Source organism: Alnus glutinosa, chromosome 2 (assembly GCF_958979055.1).
Source record: "Alnus glutinosa chromosome 2, dhAlnGlut1.1, whole genome shotgun sequence".
Classification (NCBI taxonomy): domain Eukaryota; kingdom Viridiplantae; phylum Streptophyta; class Magnoliopsida; order Fagales; family Betulaceae; genus Alnus; species Alnus glutinosa.
Window position 1 is genome coordinate 2,370,298 of NC_084887.1, and position 17,967 is coordinate 2,388,264.

The 17,967-nt window shown below is 35.7% G+C and overlaps 2 protein-coding genes across 4 annotated transcripts; both read right to left on the bottom strand.

Annotated features, from left to right (window-relative positions):
* Positions 1-5,515: 5,515 nt before the first annotated feature.
* Positions 5,516-6,631, bottom strand: LOC133861321 (uncharacterized). Of its 2 annotated transcripts, none has more exons than XM_062297075.1 (2): positions 6,472-6,631; positions 5,516-6,210 (listed from the first exon to the last, which is right to left on the bottom strand). In XM_062297075.1, the coding sequence occupies exon 2, from the start codon at positions 6,145-6,147 to the stop codon at positions 5,641-5,643; it is 507 nt and encodes a 168-aa protein (XP_062153059.1). In that variant the 5' UTR covers positions 6,148-6,210; positions 6,472-6,631; the 3' UTR covers positions 5,516-5,640. The 2 variants fall into 2 exon arrangements, with proteins under 2 accessions (XP_062153059.1, XP_062153060.1); XM_062297076.1 differs by having other exon boundaries at positions 5,516-6,248; positions 6,472-6,572.
* Positions 6,632-8,720: 2,089 nt separating this feature from the next.
* Positions 8,721-17,727, bottom strand: LOC133859754 (uncharacterized). Of its 2 annotated transcripts, none has more exons than XM_062295284.1 (14): positions 17,365-17,727; positions 16,648-17,285; positions 16,168-16,328; positions 15,781-15,841; positions 15,213-15,278; positions 14,880-14,965; positions 14,600-14,663; positions 13,733-13,945; positions 13,091-13,156; positions 11,135-11,214; positions 10,927-11,050; positions 10,389-10,453; positions 10,042-10,104; positions 8,721-9,159 (listed from the first exon to the last, which is right to left on the bottom strand). In XM_062295284.1, the coding sequence occupies exons 1-11, from the start codon at positions 17,504-17,506 to the stop codon at positions 10,936-10,938; spliced, it is 1,692 nt and encodes a 563-aa protein (XP_062151268.1). In that variant the 5' UTR covers positions 17,507-17,727; the 3' UTR covers positions 8,721-9,159; positions 10,042-10,104; positions 10,389-10,453; positions 10,927-10,935. The 2 variants fall into 2 exon arrangements, with proteins under 2 accessions (XP_062151268.1, XP_062151269.1); XM_062295285.1 differs by having other exon boundaries at positions 10,876-11,050.
* Between the last annotated feature and the right edge of the window lie 240 nt (positions 17,728-17,967).

A 17,967-nucleotide genomic window follows, 5' to 3' on the forward strand; every position in this document is an offset into this window, starting at 1 on the left:
GTAACAAAAATAAATAAATAAAAGGTGTTGCATTTAGCTCAATAAATTATCTAAATTTTTTGTTGAGTATTTTAACAGGAAAAAAAAAAGTATATATAATTAATTAATTATAAAAATACATCACAAGAGATGTGAATAAAAAAAAAAAATTAAATTATATAGGATTTTAGGTGTACTTAATTAACCCTAAATCAAATTAAAAAAATATATATAGAAAGAAAAAAAAGAAGTCAAAATATCATATTAAAATTATGCACACGAGTCCTTTGACGATCATGTCTTTTTGACATGACATATATCCGAAGAGTGCCTGCATTGAACTCTTCATTGTCAATGCAGTAAATCACGGGCCGAATTAGGTTTCACGTGGGGGACCAAAATTCTTCAAGTGGGAGATTGAGGGGAAGGTTATTTGATGAATGTTCTTTCTGCATATTCTTCTGGGAAATATCATGGAAACTACTTCAGTCGTGTTCAATTTCGATAAGGATTCTCTCTATTTCATTATTAAGATTGTATATTATTGTATTTAACGGTACATATAACGTCAATTGCATGTATACAATACTGTTAACTGTAACAAAATAAAATTTTGACTATAAAAATAAAAAAAGATCGTATTTCGTTCGTAGTAATTGTTTGAAGCATTCGATCAATTAAATTTTTAGGTCTCCATCTTACACTGTTAAACATCAAATTGGAATGAATCTTTAGGATGCATGGCTACTCAAAAAGGTTAGCAAGAACTCAATATTCAAGTCAAATGTTTTTGGTGCACTTTACCTAAACCAAAACAATCTATGTAACCACGTTTTTTTTTCTTTTAATTTTTTTAATACCAACTGCATGTAATTCAACTTTTACATATATGAAACTCTATGCTTTCCTTTGTTTTCCCTTAGGGCAGCTCTTTCGTTAGGGGAGTTAGGTGAAGTCGCCTAACACCCACAGTAGAATAAGGCCCTCCAAATAGTAGTAGTTTGTGAGAAAATGATTAAAAGCAATATTATTTAATCAATATTTAGAAGAAGAAAAAAAAAATTGCATCACTTTAATTTGTCGTCTTAGACTTCAAAATCTATCCGGCTGGTCTTGATTTTCCTAAAGGTGGTTGGCTATATATATAAACAATATCAATAATAAGGTAAATTTTTTGGGTGCACAATAAACTCATGGCAAAGATTCAACCCAAAAGGCCCAAAATTCATTTGAATTGAACAAGGCGATGTGACTGCATCAACTAGTAATATTGTACCAATAGGCAATGTGATTGTCATTGATGTTGTTTTCTTTCTCTCTTTTATATATCTTTTGCCGAAACCGACTGTTTTGTCACTAATTAAGGATAATTCTGTGTGAAAAATACTTGATGTTGGAAAATATTCCCACAACCATCAATGAATGGGCTTATCGAATCTATATAAGCCCATGAAGAGACAGGCTTGTGAAGACGATGAGCCATAGCCCAACAAAATGCAGTCATTGACAATGCTTACCGAGGATATCTTGGGATAGTCAAATCCTGAGGATGCTGAGAAAAATATTTGCATCACATTATCCGGGAGATATGTATTCCCCAGAAGATCTCAACCGATACGATATCATGTCCCAATATGTATGGAGGGAGTTCCGAGATAAATCAATCCCGAGATTCCTAGAACATCATTGGAAGCTCTGAATCCCGATATTAACTCTAATTCCGAAAATCTTGCAATCAGCTCCAACCCAATCCGAAATGAGAGTTAAAGCCTCGCCTATAAATTGGCCAGCACCACCAAGTATCAATGACATGAACTTTTGTGCTTTACACTTAATGCGAATTGCTCTTCAGAAACTGACTTAAACATTTAAGTGGAATCCAGCTAGTACCTCTAGCAAGCTCATTTGCTTACGTTTATTGTTTTGCAGCAATCGAAGAAAGCATTCATTAAGGCGTATTCCACCATACTAGAGACTGTTCCAACACTCAACATATGTTCGTGAGAGAACCCATCCATTATCGGACGATGTTTGTCGTAGCAACTTATGATATAATTGATCAATGTCAATCATTTGATGGATCAGGAAAATTTTCTCATTGAGTTTTTTTTGTAAAAGAGAAAGGAAAGTGGTTTGGGTATTACATATTTCACATTAATTTCTTTATAAACTCACGTAGCAGTCACATGAGTACCATGTAGTGCGCGCCATATGAAGGAAAATGCTTGGAAGTAGCTTTTATTACAACTCTTTACAACTCGTGGCATTCCAATGCCATGTGCATGGTGCCATATGGGTAAACAAAATTAAGCAACAAAATTTTACAAGTAAATTGAATTGTTTAATAGCTAACGTGTTAAGTATTATGTATATTGTCATGCCATTTAATAAGAGATCTATAATAAAAGTTTTAGTATTCAAAGAAAAATGATTAAAAATAAAAGGAAAAAAAAACAAAAAAAGTAAGCATTGAGAATTAAATGGCTAATTATACAAAGAACAGCCTATAATTTGGGTCGAGATTGAGTTATCAACGCGTGGTTTAGAAAATTAGTAATGTTGCATGCTGTACTTGTTCATCTCATGCATTCACATCCCATTGTACTGATGTAACTATGTTCATCAGTCCCTAAATTTTTATTTTTTTGGCAGATGATGATTGAGATTTACGGAATGTAGTCAAGTCATGTGAGATATTGAAGATCGTAATAGATGGGCATTGCCACATCGTCTCAATGGAATGAGGTGGAATGAGAATGTAGTATATAGAATTACACTTAAAAAATAAAAATTTAATGTCTTTACCCACCTAAAGTCTCAATTTTTTATATTTAATATTTTTAACCCTTAATTGTTAAAATGCATCTATGTAAATCATATACTTAAGGGTTAAATACCTACTTGTTACCTGTGGTTCGTAAACTTTATTTTTATCATGGGTGGTACCTGTGGTATGAGAAAAGATGAAAATGATACACCCGTCTATTTTTTCCATCCAAAATTGACGAAAATTCAAGTCAGTGCTACATGGCACCATTCAAAATGCGACACGTAGCCACACTACTTTTTTTTAGGGCTTTTTTTTTAAAAAAAAAAATTAAAAAAATTGTAGGGGCAGCTAAGCCACCCCCAAGGTAAAAATCAATTTTTTTTTTCTTTCCTGTTTTGTCCTTGGGGGTGGTTCAGGCCACGGGAATGGTTCGACCACCTCCAAATCGACCGGTCTGGGGGTGGTCAGCTACCCCCAAGGCAAAAATCAATTTTTTTTTCTTTCCCGTTTTGCCCTTGAGGGTGGCCAAACCACCCTCGTGGCCCATGGGAGTGGTTCGGCCACCCCCAAGGGCAAAACGGGAAAGAAAAAAAATTAATTTTTACCTTGGGGGTTGTCCATAGGCCACAGGGGTGGCCAAACCACCCCCATGCCAAATAGGGGTGGCCAGCCTCCCCATGTGGCCTAAAAGGGGTGGTTCTACAATTTTTTATTTTTTTTATTTTTTTTGAAAAAAAAAAGCCTTAAAATTAAAAAAAATAAAATTGTGTTGCCACATGTCGCATTTTGAATGGTGCCACATGACGTTGACATGGATTTCAATCAGTTTTTGATGGAAAATAGACAGAGGTACTATTTTTATTTTTTTCCATACCACAAGTACCACCTATAATACAAATGAAAACTCAGGAGACAAAAATTAAAGTTTTTAAACCACGTGGGGCAATTTTGTATTTAACCTTATACTTAAAAGAAACCCAACACACACACAAAAATCACAATAAAAAAAAAATCTTTATAATTATTATTTTTTTTATATTCAAATAGGGGAACCCAATCAGGGAGAAATCCATTTATAATTATTGTTGAGTATACACGTGTGAGTGTAAAATGATTAAGTCTCATATTAGAAAGATATAAGAAGTGTGAGTGGTTAATATAACATAGTTGGGCCCAAACCCATAAATGTAAGCTTTTGGTTATGTAGTGTTTTAATACTGTATTATGGTCTCACAAATTTTTTTTTCAAAGTATCAACCACCCTAAAATAGAGAAGCAAAAAGTGGATTTAATATACTATATGGACATAATAATGGAAGCTATTATAAAGTGAATTTAAATAAAGAAGAAAAAAGTGGTTTAATTCCTTAAATTAAAGAAAAATTTAAGAAAAACTGCTGCCAGTGCTCTACGTAACAATTAAAATACATAAAAAAAAACTCATAACCTAACAAACAAACAAGTATAATTAGACCTCAAGTAGAAAAATAATACTTTATTTTATTATTTTAGTCAATCATTCTTCGTTTTTTTATTATTATTTATTCATTTTTCGTTTTTCTTGTTATTATCTTGAGTCAGGTTGATGGTAATGGGAGTTGAAGATGGTGAAGGAAATGCGAATTGGTCCGAGCTACCAAAAGTTTAGCCCATGATGTGCTGAAATTGAAAAGGATTGTGGATCAGGCCCAAGAGCTAGCTATTCATTTATTTGAACCAGCCTCGATTAATCCAATCCCCTAAGTAATACCTTTTTCTTTTCTTTTATTTTCATTAAAATTTAGAAATTTTCTTTTAAATAGGGTCGTAGAAAATTCATTCAACCCAATTTATTCTCATAAGAATTTTAATAGGATTAACATAACATGTGTGTAACGACTTAGAAAAAACACGACCCACGTTTACGCTATTAATTTTCTAGAATCACTTATAAAGCTCAGTCTCCCCTAGAGATTTTACATCTATAAACACCTTTATAATCCACACACTCAATGTGAGATATTCATCTTCTTAATGTGTGATTAACTTTCTAAGTTGTCACAATGTGATTCTCACGTACACCCACAAACGTTTAGAATCACTTATAAAGCTCAGTTTTTCCTAAGAACTTTACACCCATAAACACCTTTATAATCTACACGTTCAATGTGAGCTATTCATCTTCCCAATATGTGATTAACTTTCTAAGGTGTCACAATGTGATTCTCGCATACATTTTTTGTTTTTTTTTTAATTCATACGAGATTCATACTCCAAAAATAAATGTTAATTTAATTAGTTGAATTGGATAAATTTCTTCCTACCCAATTTTGAGTCCTTTCTCAATTTCTCAAACCCATTCTCACAACCTCTTATCAAGGCTTAAATCCCATGGGTTCATATCTTTACACCCTCATGTATTTTATGTCTTGATTCACACCTACAAGTGTGTTTGGCTTTGAGATTTTGCATAAAATGCGCGTTTTTAAACAAAATTACCATAAAAAAAAAAAAAAAAAAAAAAGAAAAAAAAAAAGAAAAAGAAAAAGAAAGAAAAAGAAAAAAGAAGAATAGAGGTAGTGTCCCAATTTGAGAGTGTTTGAAAAAAAATGGTAGTTTGAAACGTTTTCACAAGAAGTTAAAGGGTGTGTTTTTAAAAATATATTATTTTAAATGTATTATTTTTTACTGTATTTTAAAAAAAATCACATATTTATGCATTTTAAAATGCAATCATTTCAAATTGCTTCTGTTTTCTTAGTCAATTTTGGATCATAACGTGGACAATGAACGTTAAATTTTCTTGACAAAATTGAGGGATATTGGAGAAATACATAATAAGACCATATGATTTTAACGGTACGAAGTAGTAGATCGAACGGTTGGAAAAAAAAATAAAATGAAATACGATCTCAAAAGATATCAAGGATCTCGAGGATCGAACGGTTGCAAAGAGGACAAGACCCACGGTTGACCCACATCTCCCTCGAGCAAACCCTACAAAAGGTGTGCCCACAGGGAATAAAAGCCGCACCTTTACTCCTCTCCATGCACACGCAGCACAGCCAATCACCGTCCACTCCTTTGTCCCTCCTCCTTTTCTTCCTCCAATCGACACCGTCCGTTTCTTCAATCAATCTCATCAAAGACTTAACTTCGGTGGGGGGTCCCGCATTCTCATCCCGCGAATTGCGCTCCGCCGCTAATGCCATTGCTAGGTTCATAACCGCCGGTGCCGGAGCATGATTCACGGTGCTGACTAGTTCCACTTGTTCCATGTGTTGTTCTTCTTGGAGGGCCTCCATGATGGTCAAAGTAGAAGAAGTGGGTCTCCACGTGGCACCACAGCAGCCCATCCCCTTGAATCCTAGCCGATGCTTTAGACTGGTCCACCTTCTCCTGTAATCTCCACCCTCCATTCTCCTTTTCCCAGAAAACCCACTTGTGTTCTTCCTCTTTTGAGTTCTTCCCCTCTCTAGTCTCTGCAGATTCCTCAAAGCTTAGTGTTTGTTAATCTCTCCTAAACTTTGATGATTATTAATCAAATGAAAATATCCATAAAAATTTGAATTTGAAAAAAAAAAAATCCTGGGAATTATTCATTTCAAACTGGGTGGGAAAAAATTTCTCTAAATTAATTTCTCTAAAAAATCTCACTCTCACATTGTGAACTAGAAAGAAGAAAGAACAGACAAAGAATGAATCATCAAAGCTCTGTAAGAAAAGAAGATTAGAGCACTTACTTGAACTGAAGATCATAGCATTCTTCAAGGCTTAGGCAAGACAGTAATTGGCATGAGGGTGTGCCGGTGGGGTGGAGCGTTGCCCCATAGCTGTCTGATGGAACTAAAATGAAAAGGAGAGGATGTTTGTTTTATATGAAGGAGAAATACCCAAAATTGAAGAAGGGACCCGCAAAGCATGATGGTCTTGATCTTGATCATGACACATTTGGTTTGACCTAAAAAACCTTTTGTTATGGTGTTTCAGAAAACAGAGGTAACTTGGGCATGGGCAGATCAGGATCCTCCGTTTAGGGTTCAGATCATCAATCATGCTGCCTTTGACATGCAGTATGAAAAGACGAGCTAAAAAATGATTACTTTTCATGCTATGCCCATTATGGTTTGATTATGATCGGACATCTCAATTAGTTAATAGGTTTCCATCCAATTGATCCACACTTACTTTTGGTTCATTTTAAGTATTTATAATTGATTTTGATACAGGGGATTCGGCTTGGCTATAGTTTTAGTTGAAATTGTAACGTGTTCTATAACAAGACACAAGAAATATGTCTTTAATCCCAACATGCCCAGTTCAATAGAAGCTGATCGATCAAACCATCATGTAAGCTAAAAGAGGATGTTTTTTGTGTCCTTATAATTGAGTTTGATATAATGGATTCGGCCTGAATTCAATTTTAGTTGAAATTAAACTCGTTGGAATTGAGACACGTAACCCGTAACCCATTGCACGACAGAAGGAATACGTGTCTCTGACCCATATTCAATAGAAGTTGATTGATCAACCATCATAAGCTACAATAGAATGCTTTTGTGCACATGGTGCCTTAATGCATAATCAGTTAGGTGCACATGCATTGCCACTCAAAGACTTTGTACCCGCCGAAGTCCACTTTTATGGCACTCAGTCAAGGCCAAACTAGGAGCAATATTTCTAGCAGGAAAAAGATAGTATGGATGCCACTCTCCACTCTCCAGTCACCAACCAATATGACCATCCTACACCATTACAATAAGCAGTACATTTACCTACGCATCTTATTTTTACTGTTATGTCGGGAGTTACTTCGCGTATTGCTTGACGTAAAACAGGAAGTAGATTCGTTTTATCATACCTGGCCGAATTACCCTTTGATTATCATCCATTGTTATAAGAGCATAACTAGAGTGAAATGGAATTCAGCCAAAAAATACAGAAAGTTTTGGTCTGTGTAGATTGTCAAAAGTATAAAATGGAGGCACCCTTTAGAAGCGAAAAGGTTGCACCTCGACCTTCTCGTTAAATTTCTAATCACTGCAATTATAATGCTCTTTGCTGTCAAGCATGGACTATAGAGGCAAAAGCCATGAATCCCGGCTCTATGGCCCAGTCTTTGAAAAGAATACTAATTCAGTGGTAAATCACTGTCGGATAGGCCTCCTTACATTTCCTTTCACGTCTATCAGATTTTAGAGATGTGGAAACGGACAGAATTTTCTTTCAAATTAGGTGTGAGTAACTATCCTCCAAAGTCCAAATGATGCAGATCAAACTGTACTTGAGATCATGAAGAAAACGAGAGACACGTTCTCGTTCGCAAATGAGCATGAGTTTTGGTAAAACTTTCCAAGAACTTCGGACGAAGGTGATAGATTCTCATTCAACCTAGGTGACTTCCTTAGAAGCTCAGTCGGAAGGTTGGTCAATTCTCGTTCAACCGAGTGTTCCATCATCCTATAACCTGAGACATTCGATCAATGGCTTGGTCGAACCTCGCAAGATCCCAATCAAACGAGACTTTAACATGTTCGAACGCGTTTTGGCAGAGTCAATTTATTTCTCTTTGTTCTAGTAGGATTTGGACTTGTTTCTCTATATGAACTCAATTAGGACGGCTTTAGCTACAGTTTATGTGTATTTTTATCAGTTTTCTTTTTCTTTTTTTGTTAAAAAAAAAAAACCACCCTCAAAGGTTGAGTTTTCTCTTATTTTGCCTAAATTTCTTGATTTAATTCTTGATTTTGGCAAAATTTGCAAGTTTAATGTTTGTTAATTTTATGACCCACTATATCGCTGCATTACCAACCCAATTTAGTAGCATATCTTTAAAGCACATGAGTTTCATATATACTTTCAATTCTCACATGCTCTAATAACATATGTCAATTTAATAGTTTGAAATGAAAGTTTTGTCCATAATTAAGGGGGAGAAAAAAAATATTCTAATACCACTAAAGAATACACGAAAAGAGCTGGTCCATGAGTATGATCTCTTGCAAGCCTTTTTCAAATTAAATTATGGCAGCCAAAGCAAGAGTATGAACATAAATCTCATAAATTAACACAAGGCCTCTTTGCAAATAACATAGCAAAGAAGTGTTTAAAACCTAATCTGTTGTTGGGTCTGGGAAAACTAGTCCGGTCATGAATCGACCGCCAGACGGACTAAGACGGCTCGAGTAATGGTTATATTTAAATTTTTAAAAATGACACCTCCCCAAAAAATTAAATATATACGCAGTATGTATATACAGGCCATACATACGTTCAAGTGAACTCTTGCTATTGGTCCTCTATCAAATTCACAGCAATGGACTCACCTTATTATAAACCAGAGTCATCTCTGAATGCAAAATGTCTAATGGTTGATGGGAGTCTTTGAGTCTTCAATTTTATTGTAGAGTAAGGACACAGCCTCGAGAAACCTACACACACAGAAACTGATGTTACAGTTATGCTTGGTGTCAATGTTGCAGGGAATTGAAGATTATATACGATTATATACAATTATATGAGAAATGCTAGACTTCCCAAAAATTCTCTCGAAAACTTGCTCCCCAAATGATGCATATCTTTTGGGAGCAAATTTGGGAGAATTTTTTTGGAAATTGTAGCATTTCTCCAATTATATATTACGCAACAAACCTAATTTCTATGAGTAATGCTACTCTTCACACCTATTTTATACCCGTTGATGTAGTGTGTTTTCATTGGCTTTTTTTTACTTTTTTTTAAGTGGCTAACATGAGAAGCTACTTAAAACATGTCACGTCAGCCAATGTGAAATGGATGTGAAGAGTAGCATTACTCAATTCCTATAATTAGATGTCAAAATCAACTCATCATAATAAAAACTACACATCTTTTTTGCCTTTTCTAGTTATAGAAACATCAACGATACAGTTAAAAGAAATACTTAAAACGTTGAGAGAGATACGTTCCGTTTGTTAAAATTTTTGTTTTCCATTCTCAAAACAACATTACAACCAACTTAAAACACAAAACACACTCCTCAAAACACAAAAATAGTTTTCACATTTATGTTATGTCATAACACTTTTTCAAACCAAAAACAAAAAATACCTCTTAAAACACATTAATAAACATACTTTATAATCCTTAACTAGTGAAGATAAGAAAGCTTTGTTACTGCATTGAACAACAAACCATCGTTGTTAGCTGCTCATATATAACAGATTCTGAAAAAACTACTGTTTTACTATAAAGGTAGATAGATGTGAATCACCACCGATAGTCAAATGCATCATATAGAAACTATACACAAGGACCAGGAGGAAAAATCTTACAGTATGTCAAAACTTCCAGAAATCAGCATGGCCAATTTTGCCCGTGCCTCTCTGGTGTAAAAACTGACAAAAAAAAAATGTTAGTAGTTAACAGCCTATTCAATATACAAGTCAAAACATGCTGTTGCAAGATATTTAATTTGAGGCTTAAACTTCATCATAGTAAATCAGATGAATACACTGAACCCCCCACCTATGCACACAAGAATTCAGCAAAATTTAGCATACAACAGGAGCTTAGATCTTTAAAGCTCTTGCATATGCAGATTGCCTTCCTGGCAATAGAAAATGCATGGATCAAATGAACATTTTAAACATTAAACAGCTATAAGCAGAAAATTACTTACATCTTTATGTGAACCTGAAAAAGCTACCTGCCTCACTAAGAGAATATACCTTTGCGGAAAGAAACCTGAAGGGCAAGTGACAGAATTGTTCATTATACTATGAAATGAAAGGGGCCTCATGGTTGGTTAAGAAATCAACTAAAATATTCGTTAATTTTTAACCATTTCCCCCCCTCCCCTCCCCCCTCCCAAAAAAAAAATCAGGGTTTTTTATAACCGGTCAAACCATAACTGCCCCCAACTTCTCCATAGTTACCTCTCTATGAAAGTACACAGTGCACTGCAGCAATAAAAAAAAGTTTTAACTGCCTCTATGAAGCTCCACATGTACCAAACCAGTACTTCTAATCAAGAGTGTTAAGTTTAATCATTCAATTCTAATGCAATCATATATTGTCTTAGCTGGATATAATCTCCTTGGTTGGTCAGGCCAGAGAATCCAAATGCACCATAGCAAAAAAAATAAAAATAAAAAATTGATGAATACCGTAGCAAAATTTTTTGAACTCACGAAGAACTACTTCGACATTTGACTTACTCCAATTTTCTATTTATAGCCTGCTTCTAGCATCAAATGACGATAGCTACGTCCACGTATTATTCGCTGCCACAGATACTGGAGCAAGTTTTGGAAACTCATTTGCATCCGCTGCTGGACAAGCCTGCAACCGAATATCAGCATAAGTAAACATTTAACAATGTCATGATCATTTTCAAGTAATGTCACTAACATTAAAATCTCTTACCATCTCACAAGACACCTCTGAATCCCTCTAGATATGGGCCGAATAAAGGATGGATCCCGCTGTGCATAGAGCAAACCAACCTAGGGAGAAAAAACGGAAAATACATTTTTTTTTTTGGTAAGTAAAAGGAAATTCATTAAAAGCACAAGGGGTACAACCCAAGTACATAATAATTATACAAGAGAAAACACCTAGCAAATTAAGAAGAAGAAAAAGTAGAACAAAAATCTGTATCACTATAGACATGGAGTAAAGTGATAGCAGAGATCCACTCAAATAAGACTTTAGGAAAACAAGCCCGTAGATCTGATCCTGTTATCTCTTGATCATCGAAGCTTCAAGCATTCCTTTCTCTCCAAATGCAATACAATAAAAAGGAAGGAACTGCATTCCAAACAATAATGATGTCATTCCAGCCGACCCTCCTATTCCAATACGCCAAAAGATCCACCACTCATTCAGGCATAACCCACTCTACCCTAAACATCTGAAAAACTATATTCCACAACTCTCTCATGACATCACAATGAAGAAGAAAATGATCCGAAGTTTCCTCACAACACCAAAGTAAGAATTTTCATAAGGGAAGTTGTCCAAGTAAAGAAAGCCAGCTTCAAAGGAGCCTTAGTCCTCCAAATGCTCTTCCAAGGGAAAGGGGAGTCAACGTTAGGAAGAAGAACCTTGTAGAAAAATTTGAACTCAAAAGATCTTCATTTTGAGGGCATTTAATCTACCATCACCCTCCCAACGCACTCTTGCGGGATACAAAACATTGAAGAAAGAGGAGACGAAGTCCACCTCCCAATCATCCACCAACGTGGTGAAGTTAATGTCCCAATGAGCCGTATAATTGCTAACACTCCTAAGGTCAGCCACCATTGCATCCCTACTCTTTGCAAGACAAAATAACTCTGGAAAAGAATCCTTCGAAGGACAATCTCTACACCATATATCATGCCAAAACTTGGTACAAGAGCTATCACCCACCTCCACACTAGTAAAATTATAGAAAACATCACTTCTAATGTGTTTCCAAAGGCTCACCCCATAAGCTCCAGTGACCCCCTTAGTACACCATCCCTCCAAAAGGGAAAAGACATGCGAGGCTGGATTTCATTATATCCTAATCTATCTTCAGGTTAGTGTTACTACCATTTTGTATCTGATCCTTTTCCAAATAGATGCATTTGGCAAATATTCATGGCCTCCTGAATATTTGGAAAGAAAAATGCAAATTTTCATCTACTCTAATAATAATGAATTTATTCAATACTTTTAATATATTAGGTATTTTTTTTATGAATATATTTGATATAAGTTTTGGCATAAGTATTTTGCAAATTCTGTTAAATTATGACCGACACCTAAATCCTAACAAATTTTTTTCTTTTTTTTTTACTAAAAAACAGAAGGGTTATTTTGAAAATTTTGATAAGATTTAACAGCAAATCCTAACAGAATACCTGTTATTGAAATGTTTTGAAAATTGGATACCCTAGTTTGAGACGTTTTAAAGTTCAGTACCCTTAAGTCAAATAGGCCGATAGTTCGGTGCTCCTAAGTGAAGTTATCCCAATTAAAAATTCATCGAAATTTCTAATGAGCTTTAGCTCAAATGGCACTTCCTCCCTTTGTAGCAAGGTGAAGGGTGAGGTTGTGGGTTCATGTCCCCCCACCGGGTGCGTGTACTTGCCAAAAAAAAAAAAAAAATCATCAAAACTAAGTATAATCAGTAACACAAAAACGTCAATGAAGGGGAAAAAAAAAAAAAAGAACAAGGAAATGAAGAAGAAAGCGAGCTAAAATTCAACTGAACGTTCGTAGTTTGGACTAATATAGATTTGCACAAGAAAAATTGAAAATATGCCCAGAGATTCAAAAATTCAGGACCAGGACAAAACTGCAAAAGCAGTTAAATCCATGAAATCACAAACAAATCAGCAATGAGAAAAGTACCTCCACCAATGCAACAGCAGAAGGATCATCAAAAATCTCAAGACTACAGTCAGCTAGATAATTAATCTGCATAAAAATAAAAATTTAAAATTTAAAAAAGAAAAAGAAAAAGAAAAAAAGAAAGATCACAAATTAAACAGAAAACAATGGAGGGTTCCAGCAAGTTAAAAGTTCAACTTAATGCATCCTCCAACTATACGTTAAGGAAATTGATTATTTCTAATGATAATACTGAAGATATTAATATCTATACCTAAAATCTGGATCATATATACACATACATGTGAACATGCACTTAAATTTTCTAATTACATGATGTAGAGAGTAAGGTAACAGAAGAGGTCTCAAATTTCCAATCCTTACGTTCAGTAAAGTGATAAACAAGTAGAAACTCGATATATGATGCAAATGCAAGTATCGTATCAAACTCATATGAGTAGAAAACCAAGAACGAATTAGATGAAATTTTAAATGTTATTTTGAAAAAAAAATAATTAAGCCACAGCATAGCCACAAGATAGTACGTATGATCACATTATGCAGTGAAAAATTTAGTTAGTTATGTTCAAAATAACTAGTTTTGCTCAGAAGAAGATGGATCCTCAAGAAACCAAATAGATGGCATATAAAGGACAAATTTACCCCAAACTCTGTATTGACTAGACACTGAACAAAATCCATCAATTGAAGCTTTGCCCACTTGACGCACAGGGTGGGGTCATTAGTTTTTGGAGGATGTCTCCAAGGTGCACCAAACCGTAATTTATCTTTTGAAATCTTTCCGCCTTGTGCATCAACAGCAAACTTTTGCAAGAGTCCCAATGCTTTATCCATAGCAGGGTTCACAACATTAATCTGAAATAATGTAAAAAGAACACCAAATTAGGCTTCTTAGTGCACATACAACAGAAAATTAAGCAGGTGATAAACTTTAACAGGCAAATGAGCAAATGAATGCAGAAATCATAAGTAATATATTTCCTACAATAACAGATAATTAAGAACACAAATCTGCAGACTGCAGCACTCAATTTTATATAACACATAAGTTCAATCTAAATAGCATCGCATAGATATTCATGCTATAGTGTGGGTCATATAAATGAAAATGAGAGACAACACCAAGTTAGAGAGCTTGAATCTTAGACCCGAAAGTCTAAGCAATCTTGATTTTTCTTATTGTGTTCTGCATAGGAAAGCTTTAACCCTTCCATCATCACAATGTAAGCCCACTCTATATCCACCTATAAAATTAAAAGATGAGAGTGCATTTAAGAAGCAAAAACTTTTGAAGTGACAAATCAGTGAAACTCATAATGTCAGTTATTGAGCTTTATTCATTTAGCGCGTTAAATAGGCCTAGATGCTTTTTCCTTTATTCTAATAAGTTAAATAATTAGTCTAGATGTACTCCTCCAAGTTTCATCAAAGCTAACAATTCTTAGAAGAAGACAATATCAGGGTTCCTAGGGAACCGAGATGCAAACTGATGTTCTTTGCAAAACTTACTTGCAAATATGCTAAATATGCATCTACGATGTCCTCAAAGGTACTACCCTCCTCGCCCATCACCCTACAGTTGAACATAAACAAGGTTAATTAACCAACAGTAGCCTCAGCTGAAAATGATGACCCTCTAATACGGGGCAGCAAATATGGTCATTTGCCATGTATCTCCCGCTCTACCGTGTCATATATCTGGACTCAAAATCTAGTTCTTGAAGCAAGATCTGACTTATCAATATGTGCTAGATGATAACATGGAAAACTAAGGAACAATCATTCTTACTTCTGATAATAGTTACTTTGTTTTAGAGCATAAAGCTCAAATAGATGTCGAGGGTTCGGCCCAAGCACCTCAGCAATCACTGTCCACTGCAATTTCAATAAAAATTTCGTTCAAATTTTAAACACACTGTGAACAAAAAGAAAAGGTTAAAAGTCAGCAAGCCTGCCAGTAACTAACCAAATAAGGTGAAGAAAGTTGTGAGGATAAATTTTGATCTCCGAATCTGATTGATTTTGGGGATCTTTTTTATTTTTTGTTTTCTCTTAGGGAGGTTCATCCTCTTCTTTTTCTAAAAAATTGTTTTTATTTCAACAATAAAAAGAATTTACTTGCCTCTGAATGACTGAAATAGTCAGTAACCATATGCATTTTTGCCTCTTGAAGAGTCCATCCAAACATCTGCAGATCAGACAAAACTGAAATGAGTGACATAAATTAAGGAATTATCACGGCACATATATATTTTATCAGAGGGCAAAGGTGAGTATATCTCACACAGACAGATTGATTGTCAAAAACCAAAGTGAAGCACACATTATCAAGTGTTAGGTGTGTGTTGGAGTTGAGGAGTCTCAAACCTGAGAAGGCATCAAAAAAAATTATACTTCCTGTACTATAGAATACAATCATAAACTCTTTCCGGTTGGCTGTGTTAAATGCAGAATAATAAGGGCAATTTCATGAGCTAAAGCTTGAACCAGAAAACTCATTTCCATTTGGGAAGTTTTGAAAAAGAAAAAGAGAGAAAATTAAGAAACAGCGATATGGAAACAATAGACATGTAAAGAATTTTCAGCAGTTCTTCTTCCATGCTCACTTCAGAGAAGAGAATCCACTCACAGAGACATACAGACAAACAGGCAAATAGAGAGAAAGAGTTAAGTAGTGTTAGTTTGAGTACCTCGCGAGAGATGAATATATCTGGAAATCCAAAATCCATGTAGGCTTGGTATGAATAGTAGCTGAGGCATATCGTTAAGGATTAGAGTTCCAAAAAGGATATAAAAATCTTTAAAACAATAATAGTACGTATTGTAAAAACTTCAGAGAAGGTTAAAAAGAAAAAAGATTAAAAAAGAGAGAGAGAGAGAGAGAGAGAGAGAGAGAAGGAAACAAGCAAGAATATGGATGAACCTAAAGGTGAACTATTTATTTCTGAAATCATTCTTAAGGTGCAGAAGCATTAAAGCATAGGCAGAATGCTTCTCCTACGCCACGGAGCAAAGTAAGTTGTATGATATATTGAGCAAGTAAAAATTTAACATAGCTGAATAGAAATGGAACTAACCTATCCGATGTAACAAGGATGACGGGCAGGCACCGCTCATTTGCACCCAAAGCAATTATTCTCCATATCAAACTGTCATGATACATTGACGCACAGACTGATGAATCATCATTTAGAGTAGCATTGCGTAGAACATCGATATTGTTAATGACCAGCTTTGGCTGCCCAATATGACACATAAACATCTGTCAATTAGAGCTTCACAATAGCAGCAGCCACTTGTCAAAACCACACAAATATACCATCACAAATTTCTTTCACTCCAACTATACCTGACAAGCATGAACAGATTAAAGAATACCACAAAACACCTGGGAGACCCAATTTAGCTTACGGATGTACTACCAAGCCTAGAATTAGCAAACACAATATTGAAGGAGTGAAAAATCTTATGAAACACAGTATTAGTGAAACTTTTCTATTTGATAAATTATTTGGGGCCACATGCTTCAAAATGTACCTAAAATTTTAGTCATTCACCTGAAAATGATCAATTTCAGCAGCTTGTGACAACAACTCCAGCAACAAACACGGCCAATCAGTACATGAATGCGCTAACGACCTCGAAAACCCGCCCGTCCGATTCAAATGAGCAATAGCATTACTCCTCCATCCTTGTTGAACCTTAATCACCTCCTTCGCCAGTCTCAGAGCCAGAATCGTCTCCCTGAAATACGAAGCCTCCTCCACCGACAAGCTCCTCCATTTCTCACCCAAACCCAAAACCCCATCAATCTCTTTGGCATTACATCGAGCAGATAGTGCGAAAACCGCCCGATCCCACAACACCGTGCCCGAGACTTTATCCAAGACAGCATTTTTCAAGCCACTGCTGCCCTGAATCACGCGGCGAAGCGCTGTGTTGAGGCCATGCCATTTGTTGAGGGTGGTGAATATCTGGTGGGAGCCAATGGTGCCGAGCTTGACACCCTTTTCGACCATCGATTCGAGGGTGCGTTCGAGCTGGGTCCGGCAGTGTGTCAAAGTGGGTGGTGGGCAATTGGACCAAGAAGCCCAAGGAAACGACTGGTTGTATTGTGGGTGGTGGTCTTTGATCGATTCCGCAAAGTCTACATAGCCGGTGAGGTGAGGACCTTTATTCCACTCGCCCAGTAGACCTGAAAAAAAAAATGCAAAACCCATGAAGAGAGTGAAACAAAAATTAGAGAGATAGAGAGTGAAAAGATTTGGATTTACGTTCGAGGACGAGGGTGGTTTTGCCGGCGCCACGAGGGCCGTGGAGGATCAGAGGCTGAGGGACGCGGTGGTGCTGGGCGTGGTTGTTCAGCACGGTTTCCATGAGTGGCCTTTGGATTATTCTCCATGCTTTGTTCACCATTTTCTCTGGGGTTTGTGGATTTCCAATTGCTAAGCTATTCCCTCCTTCCTCCTCTGAGTTCTCTCAAGGCTCTGTGCGCGTTAGAGGTATAAGGAGGGTTTTAGCTTGCTGGCACGGACCAACTGTGCTTTTGGTCAAACGGGCTCGTTTTGCCCCTTAGCCAGTTGCCAAGTGCTTAGCTTTCCCTTGTACATTTGGGACATTGATCCCGATCTGCATCAATTTGTTATCCAGATTGTTATAATTCTGGTCATAAATGTTTAGGGCTTAAGTTTATTTTTTCTTGGTAAATTGTCAGGTTTTAAGGATGTATTTGGTTTTTGTTCCAATAAATAATTTGATGTTGAATGCTTGATTAAACTTCTAACTAATAAGAAAAATGTTTGGGTCCTAATAACTTTTATTACAATTTTCTTCTTAATTAAATTGGCAAGTTCTTCTTTTTCTTCATCATTTCACCG